This window comes from Brienomyrus brachyistius, chromosome 11, assembly GCF_023856365.1.
Source record: "Brienomyrus brachyistius isolate T26 chromosome 11, BBRACH_0.4, whole genome shotgun sequence".
NCBI lineage: Eukaryota > Metazoa > Chordata > Actinopteri > Osteoglossiformes > Mormyridae > Brienomyrus > Brienomyrus brachyistius.
In genome coordinates this window covers 3809091-3829537 of record NC_064543.1, presented here as the reverse complement: position 1 = coordinate 3829537, position 20447 = coordinate 3809091, and the positions used below count along the sequence as shown (strand labels likewise).

General features: G+C 41.8%; 1 protein-coding gene across 7 annotated transcripts; it reads left to right on the top strand.

Annotated features, from left to right (window-relative positions):
* Positions 1–5913: 5913 nt before the first annotated feature.
* Positions 5914–18697, top strand: LOC125751943 (E3 ubiquitin-protein ligase SIAH1A-like). 7 transcript variants are annotated; one of them, XM_049031390.1, is made up of 5 exons: positions 9242–9708; positions 15661–15725; positions 16789–17601; positions 18305–18376; positions 18585–18697. In XM_049031390.1, the coding sequence occupies exons 1-5, from the start codon at positions 9671–9673 to the stop codon at positions 18590–18592; spliced, it is 996 nt and encodes a 331-aa protein (XP_048887347.1). In that variant the 5' UTR covers positions 9242–9670; the 3' UTR covers positions 18593–18697. The 7 variants fall into 7 exon arrangements, 6 of the variants coding, with proteins under 6 accessions (XP_048887349.1, XP_048887348.1, XP_048887347.1 ...); XM_049031389.1 differs by having other exon boundaries at positions 18580–18697; XM_049031392.1 differs by lacking the exon at positions 9242–9708 and adding an exon at positions 5914–5938 and having other exon boundaries at positions 18305–18697.
* Positions 18698–20447: the final 1750 nt, after the last annotated feature.

Sequence of the window (20447 nt, the reverse complement as noted above, 5' to 3'; positions counted from 1 at the left end):
TGTGGATTGTATATTTATTTTGTATCATATAATGAGCTTATATGATTTGGGAAAAATGCACAAGAGTCATATATTATAATAAAAAAAACTTTTCTATAAGGTTCCTCTCTCGATCCAGGGTTGATATTGTGAACCGGCTTTTACTTAGTAAATGAAAACTTAACACTATCCTATGCTTAACAGCTACACTGGTAGCTTTTAACAGCTGATATACATACAGGCAGTAAAACATCCCCATCCAAACAACAGATATAAGTTATTAGCCTACACACTTTGACTGTCTTAATATCCTCTGTAGTGACGTGTCTGAAAGTACGAGCCACTGGCGATCTCATTCCTATGGCTAAGGTACGGCAGTTCTGTCTGCCTCCAATACGAACACTTTCATGCAAAATTGCACTCCAAACTAGCTCAATAAAGACAGAGCTGGGTATGGCACCAAACAATCTGCAAGCATAATTATTTTGGAACAAAGAAGTTGTTTTGGGGGGAAAAAAATTGAAAGTATTGTGACAATCAGTTAGGAGCCAATGGTGGCTATCTCTGAAGAATTGTGTCTACAATTTACAATCAAAGGCATTGCGCTTGGTACAGATAGTAGATGGCATCCCCGTCACCGTAAGAGTGGCCAGACATTGCCACCATTTATTCAGTGATTCAGGGTCAACGGACTGAAGAGGGTGTGACTGGGGAGTGCAGTTCAGCAACTGGAAGGCATTGGCCGGTTGTGAACTTTGGAAAACATGAGGATAGTTATCTCAGTTATCACCAGAAATAAAGAATTACCATTGTAATGCATTTTATGTAGACAGGGTAAGGTGGGGACAGTTGCAACATGTCACATTCCTCCAGTCAGAAACATGATAGAACCATGAAACTGATCATGTGGCCCCTCCCTCTACATCAAGAAGACAGCCATTTGTGACCTTTTCCTCTGGATTTTCTTTTTTTTTTTTTTATCAAAAAGGTGTTTCAGAAGTACGAAAGTATTTTTTTTTTCATGATTAGAGTTTTTGTCATACTGTCATCTAATCTTATATCATTTTAATCATTGTTTTCTTGATGGCAAGTCTAGCATGTATCAAGATTATTGTGTCATGCTAACATTTTAGTTTTATCAGGGCTGGTGGGGACAGTCGCAACAGAAAAAAGATGAAGAAAGTGGAGGAGACAGATTCAGGAACAAAGGAAGGCAGCTGCTTTGTTAGTCCATGGAATTATTCTCAGTCGAGAGAATTACAGCTGCAGTGCTGCCAGTGCAAGGCAAGGGCTCAGCACTGCATTGATGGAGATGCAGTTTATCCATCTATCTTCCAAACCGCTTATCCTACTGGGTTGCGAGAGGTCCTGAGCCTATCCCGGAAGCAATGGGCTCGAGGCAGGGAACAACCCAGGACGGGGTGCGAGTCTCAGCATGTTTTTGGACTGTGGGGGGAAACCGGAGTACCCAGAGGAAACCCCACGATGACATGGGGAGAACATGCAAACTCCACACACATGAGACCCAGGCGGAGACTCGAACCCAGGTCCCAGAGGTGTGAGGCAACAGTGCTAACCACTGCACCACCATGCCGCCCCGGTGAAGTTTATATATGCCATAATTGTGAAATCAGATTTGAATTAACCATATCTTCCCACCACCACTGATATTGTTCAGCAGTGTTTTGCGGTTCAAATAAACTTGCCAAATTTCATGCCATTTAACAAAGCTAAATGAAATGACAAAGCTTTCTTGGACGTTCTATTGCTCTCGAGTTCTGGATCTTTAAAGAAAATTAAATTCTCATTCCGGTTTATTGTCACCATTCAATAGAGGATTGAACATTATTGTAGCACTGAGAGTTGCCGTTCTATAATTGAAAATTAGTAAGATTACTTGCCTGCCCAGTAACATCTGTATACTGGGCAGACCTTCTCTGTGCACAAACAGAACAAATTAATAGGCTGCATTTATGTAGAACACTTCAAATATTATGACTAATATGGCAGATGAAAAATTGAACTTAGTGTCATTTTACCACATTTTAAAAGATGTTGCCCCCATCCCTGGACACCTGACTTCTCTTCAAATATAAAATTTAAGCTTATATTTAGACATATTTTGGTGACGTGGGTAATAAACCTACAGATGCGCATTGAATTAAATTTTTTAATTTCTCTAGTATAGTATACTAAGAATTTGAGTAATTGAGAGAAATGCAAGAAGTGATGTAACCATCTCCACCTTGATAATAAATTTGTTAAAGTGATCAGCGGCTTCTCATTAACAATCAACTGCTCAATATTCTCAGCTGCTAGTCAGCTTCACAGCCTTCTTTCTCTTCATCCCTCATTCTCTTTCCTTTTGTCCCCTCAGTCCTTCTTGGTCTCTCTACATCGTTCTGTTTCGGGCCAAGGTGAGTGTACGGTGTTTTCTTGGTTGCCTTGGTAGCAATGTCAGGTCCCCTTACAGAATGAACCAGGTCTTTCAGCAGTTAGTACACATTTAATTTCAGTGTCCTCCTTTCAAGAACATTTGTGTTGAAACAGAACAAAATGCTGAAGTCTGAAAGACGCCATTCAGTGTGCTCTGCGTGGGTGTTCAGGGCTACTGCCATTACTGTGGTGGAAAACAACCATTTAAAAAATTTCACTTCAAAGATTAAATGAGTCACAGACGCAGTTCTGTCCTACCTCAAGCAACTCATGTTATTTTTGAATTTAAATAATTGCTACCATGAGAATTCACTCTAATTAATTTATAAAAAAAATCACTGAACTAATTGTTAAAGATTAATCTTTTTAAAGATTAATTTTCCTTTAACCAGTAATTACAATGCATATGTGCTGAGTACATAGTCTATTTTCTGCAGTTCTCCTTTTTAATGGCCATATTAACTCAAAGATATTGTGTTATGAGAAGCTTTTTGTGATTCATAAAACTGAACAGAGCTCATACCCAAACTCTTCTAGCTGATTCTGTTATTGTTTATCATTAAAAGTAGAATATACTCTCAGAAAAAAAGGGTAAATATTCATACCTTTGCTTGTCATTGAGGCTGTACCCTTGTAATTGTACCTTTTTAGGTACATCACAAAGGCACCAAAGGAATTAATGTACAGTATCAATGGTACAGAAATGTGTTACAGACATGGGTTATGGTGCAGGCGGGAAAAGGAGAAGATGATCCACTTATAGCTCCAAACAGAGGGGTTTATTAAACAGGCTAAACACACTGAGGAAGACACAAAACAAAATGGACCACGAGGGGGTCAAAAGGCAAATGGGGGGAAACAAGAACTAACTTGAAGACACAGTAGAATAATGCAAGAAGGGCACGTAACACAGCATTACCTTCCCAGAGCACCATATACACAACACCTAATGCAATGACTCACTAGAGAATATAGTAGGGCAGGCACTTAAATACAGAGAAAACTGGGGCAAACGAGGAACAGGTGTAACACAATCAATTAACCAATCAACAAACAGAGGCACAAGGAAACGGGCAACAGGTGGAACTAATAACTAATGGACACAGAAACTAGGGAGCTTTACAAATAAAAAAAGACTAGGAAGCATTAACAGGGAATAAAACACTAGGAATAAAACACAAGGATAATCAAACAGAACCAGAAAGGAACACAAGCACAACCTAGGGTACGAAAAGCAAAGTGGAAAATAAACACTGAGAACAAAATGCAAGAAATAAAAATAAAAAGTTGAGGCCTAAAGCTGACCTCAAACTGCTGACCAGCAGGACTCAGTTGAAGCCACACGCTCAGGGCACTGAGCTGTATGGCAGTCAGGGAAACACGAGACAACTTACAAGGGTGTGAGGAGGAGTGACAGGACAAGCTGGCCAGTGACACCTGCTGACCAAATGGGGAAGAGACACGAAGGGTAGGGTCTCTCTGACAGTGACGGAAATGTTCCTCAGAATCCATTTCTGGAATTTAAAAGGTACATTTACCTATAGCTCTATGGTACAATTGGCAGACCCTTCAGGGCAGTGACACGCAAAAGTACATTTTTTTACCGTTTTTTTCTGAGAGTATAGTTCCAAACTTGTACTTTAATAATCATGTCGTAAATATGAAAGAAAGAGCTCAGAAATATGGCAAAAAATAGTTGATTTCTTACAATTTCGTTACTAAAAATATATGGGATTAGTTTGTTTTGCTTTAATGGAAGCAAATATCTCACACTTCATGACCTACAGTGAACTCAACATGCCATACAAAGCATCACAACTGCAATGTGACGGCGTAATAAAACTTGCCTGTTTGTAGCTTAATTCTTGTCGAAACATTTGTGATTCTTCGTAAATGTTGGTCATACATCAGAATCATGGCGGACCCAATGTTTTTTTCCCTCCTAGACTTATTAGGTTTTCGCTTTGTTAGAAGTTGCTGTGTAGTTCCTGCTCCGATACTACTTACACATGTACCTGGGCATCCTTTGTAAGCTCAGCCTAGCTGTACGTATGCTTAATTGTGTCATGCATGCGTATTTATAATTTGCCATTTTTCTAACGTGTACATCGCTTTGGACAAAAGCGACTGTTGAATACGTTTAACGTAAATGTAGTATCCCTAGTGGTAAAGTCACAGAAATACAGATTTGAAGCCAGGATGATTAGTCAATGAGACTGTTCGGAGTTTTATGTTCTGGAGTACTTATATTCTTAGACTAAAAGATTTTTTTAAGGGATGCTTGATGGGACCGCAATTGCGAGGAATCGGGTGGATGATGCTTTTAAGTGTAATTAAAACCGACTGCGGGGTTGCCTATTAATGTACACACTTCTGAATAAAAGAAACTGTAAGAAACACGAGTTACAACAACTGACATATACAGCAATTTGATTTAGACTATGTTAGTAAGCATATACTGCCCCCTGGTGCTGAGGATGTGCAGAACCACTCAGAACTGCGCAAACTGTGTTGAATTGAATTTTATGTATGAACTTGTGTTTCACAAAAACTGTCTGGCAATGCTCATTCATGATACCTGGGTTGATACTGAACAAATTCCAGCTAGTTTCATTCAGTTAGGATATCTATATCAGCTGATCTAGCTCAAATTTTGGTGTGTCTGGCAGTGGTAACCCACCACAAAAACTGTCTGGCAATGCTCATTCATGATACCTGGGTTGATACTGAACCAATTCCAGCTAGTTTCATTCAGTTAGGATATCTATATCAGCTGATCTAGCTCAAATTTTGGTGTGTCTGGCAGTGCTAACCCACCACAGAAACTGTCTGGCAATGCTCATTCATGATACCTAGGCTGATACTGAACCAATTCCAACTAGTTTCATTTGGTTCGGATATCAGCTGATCTAGCTCAATTTTTGCACTCTGTCGAGGGTACCTCACCACTAAAAATGTCTGGCGGTGCCTGTTTATAAGTCCTGATGGTATAAGGTACATTGAAGCACCATTTTTAAGAAGTTCATTTTTGAGCTGACCTAGCTCAATAATTTGAATTCATTTCCACACCCCTCACAGCCACACCCACCACCACGGATCCGGCAGACATCCATTCTGATGGACTGTCATATGCCCCCAGCAAGATTACACTAAGGGAAACTGGTTCGCTTTTCAGCTAGCCTGACCCCTCTGGGCTCCCGGTCTATTTGAAAGACTAACCCCAAAGCACAGTGACGCAGACGGACTGGCAAGACAGGCGGTTTCTTTTCATAGGCAGTTATCCAATGTGACCAATAGATGGCGGTGTGTATTTATAACTGTGTCAGTCATGTTTACGGGTGAAACCTGTCTATGCTTGCTTCAGAGAAAACAACGCCATTACGACATACTTAACATACTTAATCTTTTTCTTTGTCAAAACAGACAAGGGAGAGTGCTGAATCACCCTCAGTACCCCTACTTCCAGCGCTTATCTGTACCGCAAGTATGGTCAGAGAGCGCAATGACAGGTCAAGCAGGGCAGGTAATGACCTGGGATCTCGAGCCGGGAGGGGGCTCCCGAGGGCGGCTGATTACTGAGCAAATTCTTTTTCTTGATATTATAAATTTACACTTCACAGCAAAAAGGGTAATAAATATTAGCATGCTGGGGTAGAGGGACTTGAAGACCCCCCACAGAGTTTTTTTTTTTTTGTCTAGAGCCCCCAGAGTCCCTTGCCTCTGAGTATGATTAATTTACCGAATGGGTCTTGAATAGATGCTATCTTGATTTTGGATCCTGCATTTTACAAACATTTTGCATTAGCTAATGACTTAATTTAGCTTTGCTGAATTCTATTCCATTATAGATGGATAGATGGAACTATCCTGTTCTATGCATTCAGTATGCAGTGAGAGTAATTCCAAACAAGCATCATCTGAAATAACACAGTATTTTTACATGCTAAGCATTAACAGTGTGTGGCTCTGTAGGTTAGAACTTGAGGTCTGTGGCCAGAAGGTTGTTGGTTCGAATCCTGTGATTTTGGTGCTCTACACTTTAGCGCAGCCTTTAACCCCAGTGTCTTCAGGGACTGGCCGACCCAGCTTTTTCTGACGTGCGTTGCTTTAAAAAAAAAAAGCATCTTCTAAGTACATAATGTAAATGTGTTACTACTGCTGCAGCCGGCATGTTAGCTTAGAGTTTACACTTAACCAGCTTGTGTGGGTTTCCTCCTACAGACCAAAGATATGTGGTGCTTCCTGGGATTCCCATGCTAAATAAGTCATTATTGAAAATGGACTATGTATTGTCGATGTTCCTTTTAAGGCACTTTCTTTTAATAATCGCAGAGCCATTCAGTGCCTTCTATCCAGCAAACTCATTTCCATCTTTCGGTCTTTTGCATCTAACCAAATAGGCGTCAGCCATGTTGCTCTATTGTTTGTCTTTGAGCTACGGCAGCCATTAACCTGTAGAAAGCATAATCCGCCGTGAGGTTTTGCTGATGGTTATCACGTAGTGCTGATGGGCTCGCACATGCTCTTTGAGGGAGGGTGCATCAGAGGGTCGAGATGCTGTGCCTGAGATTAGAAGGTTACCAATTCAGCTCCCTGAGCAGTTGCACAGTTGGGTCCTTGACCAAGACCTGTATCCTCCTAGATGCTTCCAGATGATTTCCCTGCCTTCTCAATTGTTTAAAACTGTCCACTAAAGAAATGAAGTATACAGCTCCCACAACACGCTAGGAGGCTTCACAGATTAGTATAAATACTTTAGAATTATCCGTCTGAGGCATTGTTAGTGTGTATTGCTCACAACTGAGGAACATTAATCTGTTACACATAATTAAAATTTTTGGAGCCAACATTCCAATCCATGATGAGCACTAATTAAACAGACAAATAATGTGGCCGTCTGTGGGAAAGAGGACCCATGGGGACACAGAGTCCTTGCCGTCCTGGTCCCTCCGCCCCCCCCAGCTGGGCTGCTGGGACAACAAGCTTATATAACTGTACTGTAGTGTTTTATTACACCCCCCGCCCCCCATGGGGACCCGTGAGCATACTAGGAATTATCACACTAAGCAATTAAACAATACAGTACACAGAGAAATTACACAAGTGGTATCTTGAAACATAAACTTAATTCGTTTCAGGGGCTGGTCAAGTTGCGATCTGGTCGAAATTCAAGTCGACTTTCCCCATAAGAAATAATATAAATGAATGAATCTGTTCCAGACCCCCCCCCCCCCCCCCCCAAATGATTGCCTATCTACCTAATAATAAAAAGCATTAACAATCAATATAAAAGTAATACACACATGAAAAACCACACATACAATAGCAATTAACGTGAAATTAATTACAATCCCATGTATTCTCCTTGGTGAGAGCAGACACATGTGTACCACTTTCAAGTTTTGCTATAATTTCCTTTTTTAATTCTAAGGCTGGTCTCCTGTATTCCTCTTAGTTTGCAGTGATAGCAGCAAACCAATCTTAGGGGCTATGATTACTGTATCACTAAATGTACAGCACAAAAAATTCACACCGAGCACAGGAACACAGCTATCGCACATCGAATTCGGTCGAGAGTGAGACTGAGAGCGATTCATAGGCATCAGTATCCAAGTAGGTCCGTCTGCCAACCCATTTCGAGATCCGAATTGGCAGAGTTGAACGCATCTGGACCAATATTAGTTTCAGCAGAAATGGTCGAGTTCCAAGATTTCGGTCCAGGTATAAGTCGAAAAAAAGTTCAATTGACTCATTCAGCGTCCAAGTTGGTCAACTTAAGAGGCATTCGAGTTCCAAAGTTCCACTGTATATATACAGTTCAATCACTACAGTTTTAACTATTACAACATTGATGTAGTACATTTAATTGTGGTAAATATATAAAATGCACTGTATAAAACATATACCCAGAAATGTGTTTGTTTTCTGTAAAAGAGGATGATTATTAAAGTTTAAGTTAAAATGACATTTTAAGGTGAAGCATTATTTCCTTTTGGTGCTTCTCAACTCACAAGAGGCATGACTGAGTGTATGAACTGAAAGATATGTCCCCAGAAGGTGCTTCACTCAGAGAAGTGAACAGATGGAGTTCCTGTACAGTATGCCTGAAGTTTGATTTGTATAAACCACATGCCAAGTAGATGCACATTAAATGTGCTGCTTGGATTAATATGCATTAATAAAACGCTTGTACGTGGGGCTCCATCTTCAATTTAAGTGCTGCAATAGTAAGACTGACCCCACGATACATTTTGAAGGTCCATAAGCCCATTGTCAGTCCAGCATATTTGGGGAACCGATAAGTACCTGGAATTAAATATGGGAAATTGTAGGTTAATTTTGAAGTCCGTATATTCACTTTTGGCGTCTCTAATTATCTATCACAAAACATCCTCTGGAATTAATTTGTTTACATAGTTTACATCATCTCTGCTCTGCCCTTGCTGCATGCCCCCCTTTAAAGCGCAATCGCGCGGGTCGTTGCTATGGTATGGTCCTCGCGTTCTCGTTCTCCGACGGTGCGCGCCCTAGTTGGAGAAAGCTTCAGCTGCGGTCCGTGCGCGAGCCAGAGCGCGACCCCGAGTTCAGTGGCCGCGCGAGCCAGAGCGCGACCCCGAGTCCGGCGGCCGCGCATGCCGTGTTGACATCGTAGGTAAAGAAACGGAGGAAAAAAAGAAAGAAAAAAATCAAATCGGAAGTAAAACCCCAGTTTAACCCCATCAGATAAATCGACGTATAAAGGACAGAAGCAGGAGTGAATGCACTGCAAAATATTCAACAAAGGGCACAAAATAAAACCGGTCACTCGAGGTAAGAGGCTGGACCAGGGTTTGTTCCGCGTCGATTTTCGATCATGGGAAAGGAGCAGCCGTTCGGCTTTGTGTTCGCAGGCTAGCATGCTAACACGCTAACAACGGACGCGTCCGTGTAACTAACCCACTTGTTATTTAGTTGGACAGTCAATGTAACAACCTCGGCAGACTCGTTAAAGAGGAATAAAACAGCCGTTGGAGGTTTCGTGATAATCCACGTCCCAGAGACGCTCCGAGCAGGTGGGATGCGGCGTTAGGTGCACGGGGACCGTGACGTGTGGGTCCCTCTGCGACTAGCGAGCCGTTGATTATGGTTGTCAAACACCGCTGTATGGCCTGTTTTTTTGGGATTGGCAGCTTGAAAATGGAGCCCCTGGCGCAGCTGCCGGGCTGCGGCCTAGCTACACCTCGTGCCTTGCGAAGCCACGGTGTTTGCCTGCTTTATGGGCCGGTTGGTGTTTCACCCAACCCGCCTGCCGAGGTAAGGAATGGGCTGCACGGCGTATGAGCCATCTGCAAACAGCCCCAGTACCGGCACTTATCTACCCACTTAAGCTGCTCAATTAACCAAAACTCTTAGCGGTCCTCAGAGGGAAGGGAAGCCGTTACGAGTGACGGCTGAGCGGTGGCTGTCAATGTTTACCTCATGTCTCTGTTGTTACCCCCGCACCCAAAGCGAGCGGGAGCTGATTCACTGTTTTATGTTGATATACTTGCTGCCAGCGTAGCGGATGAGGTGTCACACATTTCGCTTCTCCGTTTTCCGTTTTTTTCCCCTTTTCCCGTTAACGAAAACGGACCAGCTACAGCCTACACCCTGCAGCCACGACTTATGTCTCATAGACAATCAGTTCTATTGCCTCTGTGTACGAACCGTTAAGTGAACGCAGTCTAACAATTAATAACTGCCCATTGAATTAACAGGAAGTCTTCCTACGGTGTCAATTTTATTAAACCGTGAAAGCAGTCGAATATCTAAATTACTCTGGATTAATGCAATTTGATATAACTGCGGGCCTCAATTAAGGAGAGACGACGTGTCGTGGTCAAGAAGTCGATCTCAGTACCATGGACAGTGCTATAAAACGCTGTATCAAATCAGATGCTGAAATAAATATATAATTTCTGCAGGAAATAATACGACATAATTCCTGTAGAGTATGGGAAAATGCTGCCAAACTTCTGAAAGAGTTTTCACTATCTACACTGCCAGATTAAGAATGACGTAAAAGCAGTTTGCTGTATATGTTTATTGTTCCTGTATGCATGTCTTCCAAAAAAAAACTAGATTGAATATAACGTTGAAATGATGTTCATTTGTAATACTGTTAATAATGGCATGATCTCTGAGGACAAAGTTGCTGGTTTTCCAGAGAGGCTTGCAAAATAAATATAACATCCTAACGTCATTTAAGAACATCCATTTAAACCGTTTCATAAATTGAGGTTGGGAATTCCATTTACATCAGATTTACCTGATATTTGAGGCATTTGACTCCTTACATTATTTTTTTTCTAGCTTTTCATATATATTTTGAATTTTTGGTGTCACTGGTTGTAACATTTTGTGTGACGTTCACTGAGGCTTGAGCCAGGTTGGTTTTGACTTTCCACTATTTTGTGGTTTAATAACACTGAGAACAGAGAGAAGGAAAAGAAATGAGTAACTAATTTAGACAGGCACCATGGGAGCATTTCTACACACCTTTTGCTGGTGGGAAAGTGTTGTTGCATAATTATTTTGCTGTTTAGAAAACACATCTGTATATACTTCTGGTGAAGTTCTTATCAATACAACCTTAAGGTCCATTTTAACAATGATTTGCTGAGTCACTTGTGAATAAAAGCTGAATGTAACTGCTCTGCCTAGGCAAATGTGTTTAAACTGCTTGCCTAGTTCAATGGTATTCAAAATACCATGTTTATTCCTGTGCAGTACTCACATTTGTTTGGTTTGGGGTAAGGGTGAGTAATTGTGCCTTGATGACTGACAAATACGAGCATAATACAATGTATACCGGACTTGTCTCTCTTTGTTACGGTCTGTATTAACACAGAGTTTCTCATTTTATGTCATAACAGTATCTTGTTGTGTTTCAGAAGTGTAGATAAAATGTATGATGGTTCCATTAAAAGGTTTTCACCATTGATAAATATAAGCTGTAATATCACAACCTCATTTTCCACACACTCCAAAGCACAAGATACCTTTCTTTTATTGATGTAGGATAAGTAGGTTTTAGTGACTCACATCTGTGTTGTTTTTTTTACCTAGTAATGTGAAGGTCATTTCACTACAGTTGTTAAGAGCTAGTTGGTATAGTTACATAGTGCAAAATGATTAAAAGAAATTTCACTATAAATGTGTATTACTGTTTTTACAAGATTAATTAATGCAAATGATAAGCAGCTAAATTTAGTTACATGATGTAAGATTCATTTTAATTTCTGGGCTGTTCATATCCTAAAATGGCACTTTCATGCTTTCAATATATGAAAAAGAAATTAAAGCCAAATGACAATAATTAAAACAATGCAAGGTTTAGCAAGTAGCTGGGGTTCTGATTTACCCTATAGTAAGGGCAGGGCATGTTTTACTGTTATATCTAACAACGAGGAACACTCCTGTAGACAGTTGCTCTTAAAACTGGTCGATTTCTTGTAATTTCTATTTTCCATGTAATTATGGTGTGTGTCCGAATTGGTGGTTGCATTAGTGGATGAGTATGAGCAAATAAGTGTATGAGTGATTGATTGTATTTGTGTGAGTGCATGTGGGCGTGCTTCTCTACACACCAGCCTTAACTGTGTGTACTGCACTGTGCAGCCTTTATCTAAGAGCAGACTGACAGTGGGTCACAGTGAGACATGGGTTCTCATTGGAAAGTAGCAGAATTGAGCATAGACATCAGATTCAAATATGGATAGAGTGTTATGTTGGCCTGTAAAAGGTGGTGGCCAGGTTGGCAGTTTTCAGGCTCAGAAATCATCTTTCAAATTCTCTCTTTGTACTTTGTGTTTTAATTATTCTTCATATTTGTTGCACTTTTTATTGGAGACCCTTTCCCATTTTCTAACTACTCCTGGTCAGGGTTGCAGGATGTACAGTATGGGATATATTGTTACCTGGTACCTTGGGCGGAGCTTAATTCTCCGCTTCTTATGTCATAAGAGGAAGAGGCGTGTCCTTTATTCTGGTTGGACGAGGGTTTATGCCCATATATGGTATCAATACATGCTTATGCCACGTGCTGCCGATAGGGGGCGATATGGTTTTGGGAGATTGCCGTTATGTCCACATATGGTATCAATACATGCTTATGCCACGTGTTGCCGATGGGGTGGTTTGGGAGATTAAACTTTAATAGAATAAAAATACATTACATGTATTTTATTATGGGTTCAACATAAGCGATGGCCCAGGGTCAGTAAAAAAGTATGTTCGTCAAGTTGATTGGCCGCTAGTCACAGTGTAGCATATTGAAGATAAGTTATTAGTCAGCTGAGTAACTTATTTCCCATGAATGACGTTAGGCACAAAATGTGACCATGTCACATCATGTCAATCGGCCAGTCAGCTAGCGACCAAACCTCATTACGTAGCCACGCTGCGCTACAGTAACCATCTACCTTAAGCACAGCTACACTGGCTAGCTAATTTGTGAGACTGTAATGTTTAGTGTCCGTTGCGAATACAAAAATATAGAAGTACTTACAAGACCATACTCCCCATATCCATTAGTGCTTTATGGCCCTTGGCTGCTTTTGTTATTATCCATAATGACATATGTTACCCAATATCCAAGCCTCACATTCAAACTGCAGAAGCTGGGAGCAATTTGAGCTGTTGCGGACATGTTTGGTACTCGGAATTACTGCTGCATTGTGAATATATTGCATTGCCCTGACGATGATAGCCGTTTATTGCAAATCTCCTATGCCACTTGAAATTGCTGTTTGCCTGTGTGGTATATTCACATGCACAGAATAACCAGATGAAGGTAATCATTCATTTGAATTAGTTTACATGTGTTTGAATGAACTGGTTCCTTCATTAATCTGAATTTACATGACATGTTTTATAGTCAGATTAAGGAAATCATTTTCGTGAGTGTAACGGGTCCTTTTTCACTAGCATGTAACTGGTGTCGGTCCAATCGAAGAAAACATTTCATTAAAACTTTACTTGAGGGGGCACAAGTATCTTAGTAACTCGGTTACTCCTCAAGTACAAATTATGAACAAGTATACACTATATAGGTAAAAGTATTGGGACACACCTCAGTCATTGAATTCAGGCATTTCATTCAGACCCATTGCTGAAGGTTTGTAAAGTCAGGTTTACAAACAATATGTGAAAGAATGGCTCATTCGGTGAATTCAAGCGTGATACTGTCATAGGATGCCACCTTTGCAATAAGTCAGTCTGTGTATTTTCTTCCCTGCTGGGTACTTCATAGTCAACTGTATCATTGCAAAGTGGTAGCATTTAAGATCAACGGAAACTAAGGCATGAAGTGGCAGAGCATATAAAGCAGCAGAGTGTGGTTGCTGAATGCTGAGTGCCAGTGCACTGTTGATTTAGTAACTGCAGAGTTTCCAACTTCCTCTGGCATTAACCCCAGCACTAAAACTGCGTGCCAGGAGTTTCATGGAATGGGCTTCCATGGCTGAGCAGCTGCATGCAAACCTCACATCACCAAGTGTGATGCCAAGCATCGGATGGAGCGATGTAAAGCAGGCCACCACTGGACTCTGGGTGCAGTGGAAACAACATGTTTTGTGGAGTAACAGATTTTCTGTTTGGCAGTCTGATCGACGAGTCTGGGTTTGGTGGATGCCAAGAGAACATTACCTGCCTAACTGCATTGTGCCAGCTGTGAAGTTGGTGGAGGAGGGATAATAGTATGGGGTTGTTTTTCAGGGGTTGGCCTAGGTCCCTCACAGATGTGGTTCATTAGAGACCAGGTAGGATGGAAAACCTGCTCGACACCGGCAGTCCAGGATCTGAGTTGCCTACCCCGTTCTAAGAAGAAAATGGTTTGGTTCTTTGTTGTTTAGATGAATCATTATATACAAGATACGTGCATGATTATTAAATTAATAACAGTTTTATGGAAAAGTGTCTCTCTTTTCCTGGGTCAGTAAAAATATTCCAAGGGCCAGGGGGCTAGTGGTGGAAAACGTTATATTGGATACCAAGTAGGTCCTTCATAACTGTGAGGGTTACGTTCCGAAGATTCCCACGAATGTGAAAATTCTTGTACAACATTTGGGCACCTCTAAAATCAACCCATAATAGTCTGCTAGCCTGAACAAAATAAAAATAAAGTCTTTTACCAATTTCTAAACAAACAGTACTGCACTATACACTTTGCAAGTTAAATTGCCATGTCTTTTCTTATCTAGACCTTTTTGTATAATGAACAGACCATCTAAGCTATGCCCCTGTATGTACAAAGTCACTACTCTATGCATTGGGAGCAGTACGTTTTGGACTCATTATTAAAAATCTAAATTTCCAGCACTGAGAAGCTAAAAAGTTGCTGCGAGAAACTGAAGATACTATGCTCAGAAAGACAGTGAGTCACACAGAGTGAGACTGATTGCCGAGACAAAGACGCACGGCATACCCAAGCAAAGATGCAGTATGCAAGATACAGTATGCATTTACACTAACAAATATTATGTATCAGTATTTATATATTGTATGTGATTTTTTTTATGATCCAAGTTATTTTCTGTATTGTTTTTGGCTTACGTGCCTTGCTCGAGGTTCTGTGATTTTTCAGCTCCATCTCCAAAAACGTTCCCATGTAATTGTTCTTGGCCAACTTGTAATAACCAAAAATGGGAATGTCAAGTCTGCGGTTCCTCTGTTTCCTTGACTGCATTCACATTCACTCAACTCTACTTCTACTCTCATACATTGTTCTCTGTACACATATATATATAAGTTTTTATAAAATATATATTTTTGCCATCCATTGTAACATCCAAAAAGGGAACGGGGATTATAAGAGAGCAGCTAGCTTTATTTCACTTAAACCTGGCTTTTATTATATATGTATGTATTTTATTTATGTTTAAAGACTATTAAACGGTATTATGTGTATATTGTTATGATACTAATACACAATAGTTGCCACTTCCCAAACTGCCATTTCTGGCAGACTTCTGCATATATAGTATTGTACATACCCACATTTTGTAGGATCTACCCACCAACTTCCATGTAGGAGTATTATACTTTCATAACCCACATCTGAACAGTTTAAAAGTAAAGGTCAAGGGTCATCTAATGTTTCTACATGTCTGTCTGTATGTGTGTGTACCTACAGCTGTTTGTTAATATGCTCGTCTCCTCCCGTCTTTGTCTCCATACGTGCCTCGAGCAGCATGTCAGCTATGTCTGTTCTGCTTTGCATTTCAGAAACACCTCCCCGAATTTCCCGAAAGAGATCAACACAGCCATAACTGGAAATCATATGGACGAAGGCAAGCGACCTGTCTTTTTACCGTCATTTCAGTTAGGGTTTTGTTTGAGATGGGGGTGTGTTCATGCAGGTACAGACAAAGTTAGCACCAGGGAGACTGCGTTAAGTGGTTCAGGATGCCGCCTTCTGGAAAAGCCAAATTTAGTTTCGTGGGCTGTGGGGGAGGGACGTGACTGGGATGCAGCCCCTGTTTTCAGTGTGTCAGTCCATGGGAGGGGCCTTGTCAGGGAGGCCTGCTGATTCTTGTATTGAGGCTGATGTTTGTTAAACCATGGAAATGCATCGATGTACAGCACTGTGCAAAAGTCTTTAGCAATCAAAAGAAATGCTTAAAGCTAGTTATCTGGGTAGTAAGTGCACCTTTGTTTGAACAAAAAAAACACAATTTGGCATTAGAACACATACAAATAACAAGAACTAGAATAACACAATAAGAACTAGTAAGAAATTCTTCTGTTCTCCAAAAAATTGCCCATACCTAGTTGGATGGTGCCCATAGCTTCCAGGATAGGCTCTGGATCCCCCCTGACCCAAAAGGATAAGCGGTTTGGAAAATAGAGGATGGATAGTTGGGTGGCAAGATACACACTGCTTCAGTTCTTCAAGGCCACCTCAGCCTTTCCATGTATTTAAATTTCACCACCAGCTCAATTAACTAATTTAATTAGATAATAAGAGAGTGAGGTATTGATTAGCTGTACGAGGTGTGCTAGTGGCCAAGTCAAATAATGTGTATATTGGATGCAGTTGCTGCAAATGCTGGCGTGATTTTAGACGTTTTGAAATTGCCAAGCTGACACACTTTAACAGGCATAATAGCACAGTTTTAGCCCAACATGAAGATCATTTAAACATTTTCTTTAGTTCCCAAGGACTTTTGCATAGTACCGTACATCTCTCTGTCTTGCCTTTATAATCTCAGTTTTTCTAGTCCTAAATGTGTAGAGCTGGTAATGTACATGTTCCTGTGATTTACGCTCTTTTAAATATGCAGACATTTCCTCGTGTCTCGAATCCGTCATCCCCCTACCCCCCTCTGATCACTTGCTCCTCCCGTGATGCAGAAATGAGTCGCCAGACTGCCACAGCGCTGCCCGCCGGAACATCGAAGTGCACTCCCTCCCAGCGAGTGCCAGCACTGCCGGGCACCACTGCCTCCAACAGCGACCTGGCCAGCCTGTTCGAGTGCCCCGTCTGCTTCGACTACGTGTTGCCACCCATCCTGCAGTGCCAGAGCGGCCACCTGGTCTGCAGCAATTGCCGGCCCAAGCTTACGTGCTGCCCCACCTGCCGTGGACCTCTGGGGTCCATCCGCAACTTGGCCATGGAGAAGGTAGCCAACTCTGTGCTGTTCCCCTGCAAGTACGCCTCTTCCGGTTGTGAGGTCACACTGCCACACACGGAGAAGCCGGAGCATGAGGAGCTGTGTGAGTTCCGGCCGTATTCCTGCCCCTGCCCCGGGGCATCCTGTAAGTGGCAGGGCTCACTGGACGCCGTCATGCCCCACCTGATGCACCAGCACAAGTCCATCACCACGCTGCAGGGCGAGGACATCGTCTTCCTGGCCACGGACATCAACCTGCCGGGCGCCGTGGACTGGGTCATGATGCAGTCCTGCTTCGGCTTCCACTTCATGCTGGTGCTGGAGAAGCAGGAGAAGTACGATGGCCACCAGCAGTTCTTTGCCATCGTGCAGCTCATTGGAACGCGCAAACAGGCCGAGAACTTTGCTTACCGCCTGGAGCTCAACGGACACCGCCGCCGGCTCACCTGGGAGGCCACGCCCCGCTCCATCCACGAGGGCATCGCCACGGCTATCATGAACAGCGACTGCCTGGTGTTTGACACGTCTATTGCTCAGCTGTTTGCCGAGAACGGTAATTTGGGCATCAATGTGACCATCTCCATGTGTTGAATAGCATACACACAGAGCACCTCTTCAAGGACACCTAGGAGTTCTGTTCTTTGAGAGAACTTTCCTCTTGAACCTACCCATGGTAGTGCTTAGCAGCTATGTGTTGGGCCCACATGTGAGTTGCATGGGTAGTTGTGTCTCAGTGCAGGCCCTGCACTGAGACACAGATCTTTGTCACCTTGAAGGGACATTGGTGGGCCCAGGAAATAGGAGACACCCATGTGGAGAACCTGCAGATCAGCAGATCTTCATCGCAGAAACTCTAATTCCCTTGAATACGACCCAGATTGTGTGCTCTTTATATAAACTACACATTTGCACCAACTGTAATTCTCAATAATATTTGGACTTTTTCCAAGCTTCAATTAGTTGTGTGTTAGCTAGCATTGATAAGCTATGACGGGGAGGCTGGGCATTAATTCCTCTGCAAAACAGCCCGAGGTGCTTCTGTGCGAACGTAACGGGACACACGCACATCATTGGTGGGTCAGTGGGAAGGAGGGGGGTGTTTTTAAAGCTGTGGGATATTTGAAGCATCAGAGGGCTGGTCTTAATTTTCTAAGTTGGTCTAAATTCCATAATTTCAGTTCCATTCAAGGTGAAATAGCAGCTTGTATCAGTTTTGTTTAATTTGTGTCCCTGCTGTTTTCTTGATTTCCATCAAGGAAAACAGCTGCACAGATTTCGCTCTGTGGACAGATCCGCTGGCTTAGACAAAACGCATCCTGACACTGCAGGTGTGGTTTCCGCCTTTAAGGGCCCACCTGCCACTGGGACCTTTAATGCCATTCTGTTAATAATATTATTGTAATTATCATTTTTGTAAGGAATTTTAAGAAAAGATGTTGTAAAGTTGTGGATAATTCCGTGTTTGTAGGCTGATCGTTCTTTTAAATATACAGCTTTTTTTATTTTTTTTTTTATTGTCCTGTCCTTGCAGAGCAGAAGGCTGACGGATCCCTCCTCAACATATAGGTCTGTTCAAGCTATATTCAGTCTCTGTGCATCACTACAATTTACTTTCTTTGTGTCATTAAAATAAATCTATCTTTTTCATACCCCTGTGATGCTCATGTTTGATAAAGGCTGCCTTTGTTGGGCGGGGCAGGTTTGTTGTTTCTCTGTCCCCATTCAAAAAGTCCCCCCCCCCCCCCCCATATGATGATTCCATACCAAAGTGACAGGCATCCTTCCAGAAGTTCAGTTCTGCAAATACTAACTTATTAAAATAGTGCAGAAAAAGTTCCACCTCTTTACAGAGATGCTAAAGCACCCGATGCACTGCTGCTCTTTGAGCTCAGGTGCAGACACCCAAAACAGATGTGAACGGTACCTATGACATGGGAGCCCTTCCTCTCATTCAGGCCGATATGCCCTGGCTGCGAGGATAGCGATCACTATCCACAAAAACAATGCTACAGCAGTACTATATGTGACTAACAAAGCTGCAGATGAGGAAGTCGGAGGAGAGAGCCTGTGTGTGCCGGAGATACTGCCTATCTCACCTGTAAGCCTGATGTAAAGAGGTCTCATCTTTGACATGAATGACATCTTCAACTCATACTGCATGTGTTGGCTGAAGGATCTGTCTGTTCTCTAGGTGAGATGGACACACGCTCACTCTATGGGCAATTATTAGACACGTACTTAACCAAATGTTTTTGAGCTTTTGGAAGAGACCATTATGAACTTCAAGTAAACAAGGGCACTCCAAAGAGCAAAGCTTAGGGTAGGAGTCAAACCTCCAGTCTGAAGGTATGAGGCTACAGTAGTAATTCATATGTGACCTTGTAAGTTCAAGATTAAAGTAATGAAGTATTAAATGCATGAAAACTCAATGAGTATTCATCCCTTTTATTGTTAAGAATGGTCTCGGCATCAGGCCCAGTTCAATAGGGGCAGTCTGAAAGTCTGGCCCATCTCAATAACAGATTTGTTTCATCCAAAGATTGGGCGAATTACAACTTTTTTTTTGTGATTAATGTAAATAGGAAGGAACAACTGACACAGGAGGTCTGGGGTGACTTTCCAGAAAGCGATCAATCATAACGAATAACAAACAAGATAACAAGCGATGTTAAGTAAAGAGCGTGGTCTGTGCGTGTCTCCAGAAACCCTTCGTTATTCCGGAATTAACAATCAGTGTTAAGTTGTGCTCTTTTGGCTCCTCCCCAGCCTCAGCGTGGCAAACGCACAGACTGTCGATGACAGGAACATCGATTCCCTGTATTTCAATAGCGAAACATATTACAGTATTGTCCTACCAGACCAACGCAAATAAAAATATAAACTAGGAAATCAATAAAACACACCAAAGCAACCAAAATTAAGACCAAAAATAAATTAACCGATTGGTTGAAAATATAAAAATGTGCTCAAAATGTAATGTTGCGTCCTTTCAAAAAAAAAAAACAAAACAAAAGATAATGGTCAGCAGCAATAGGAAAAGGAAGCAACACTTCACAGAAGAAGCCTTCGAACAACTGGAGGAGGTGGTCAAAATATATATTTTAATAATATAATTATTGCGGTGTTGTACTACGCATAACAAGAACAGTACAGCGGCATTCTGGCGGGAATCTTAGAGCTCCCAAGGACTTGTGTAGGCACCAGAATCGCACCTTCCACATGTACACAGCATCCTCTATACAGCAGTGTGTCTTTGGTGTGTCTTGTTATATCTCTTTTCAGTCACAGCTTGGCGATTCAACACTGGAATCAGCAGGTATTTGCTAAGAGGATGCCTGATGTCTCCTAGTGACCAGCAAACACACCATCCTTTGCCATCTGACACACTCCAAAGCTGGA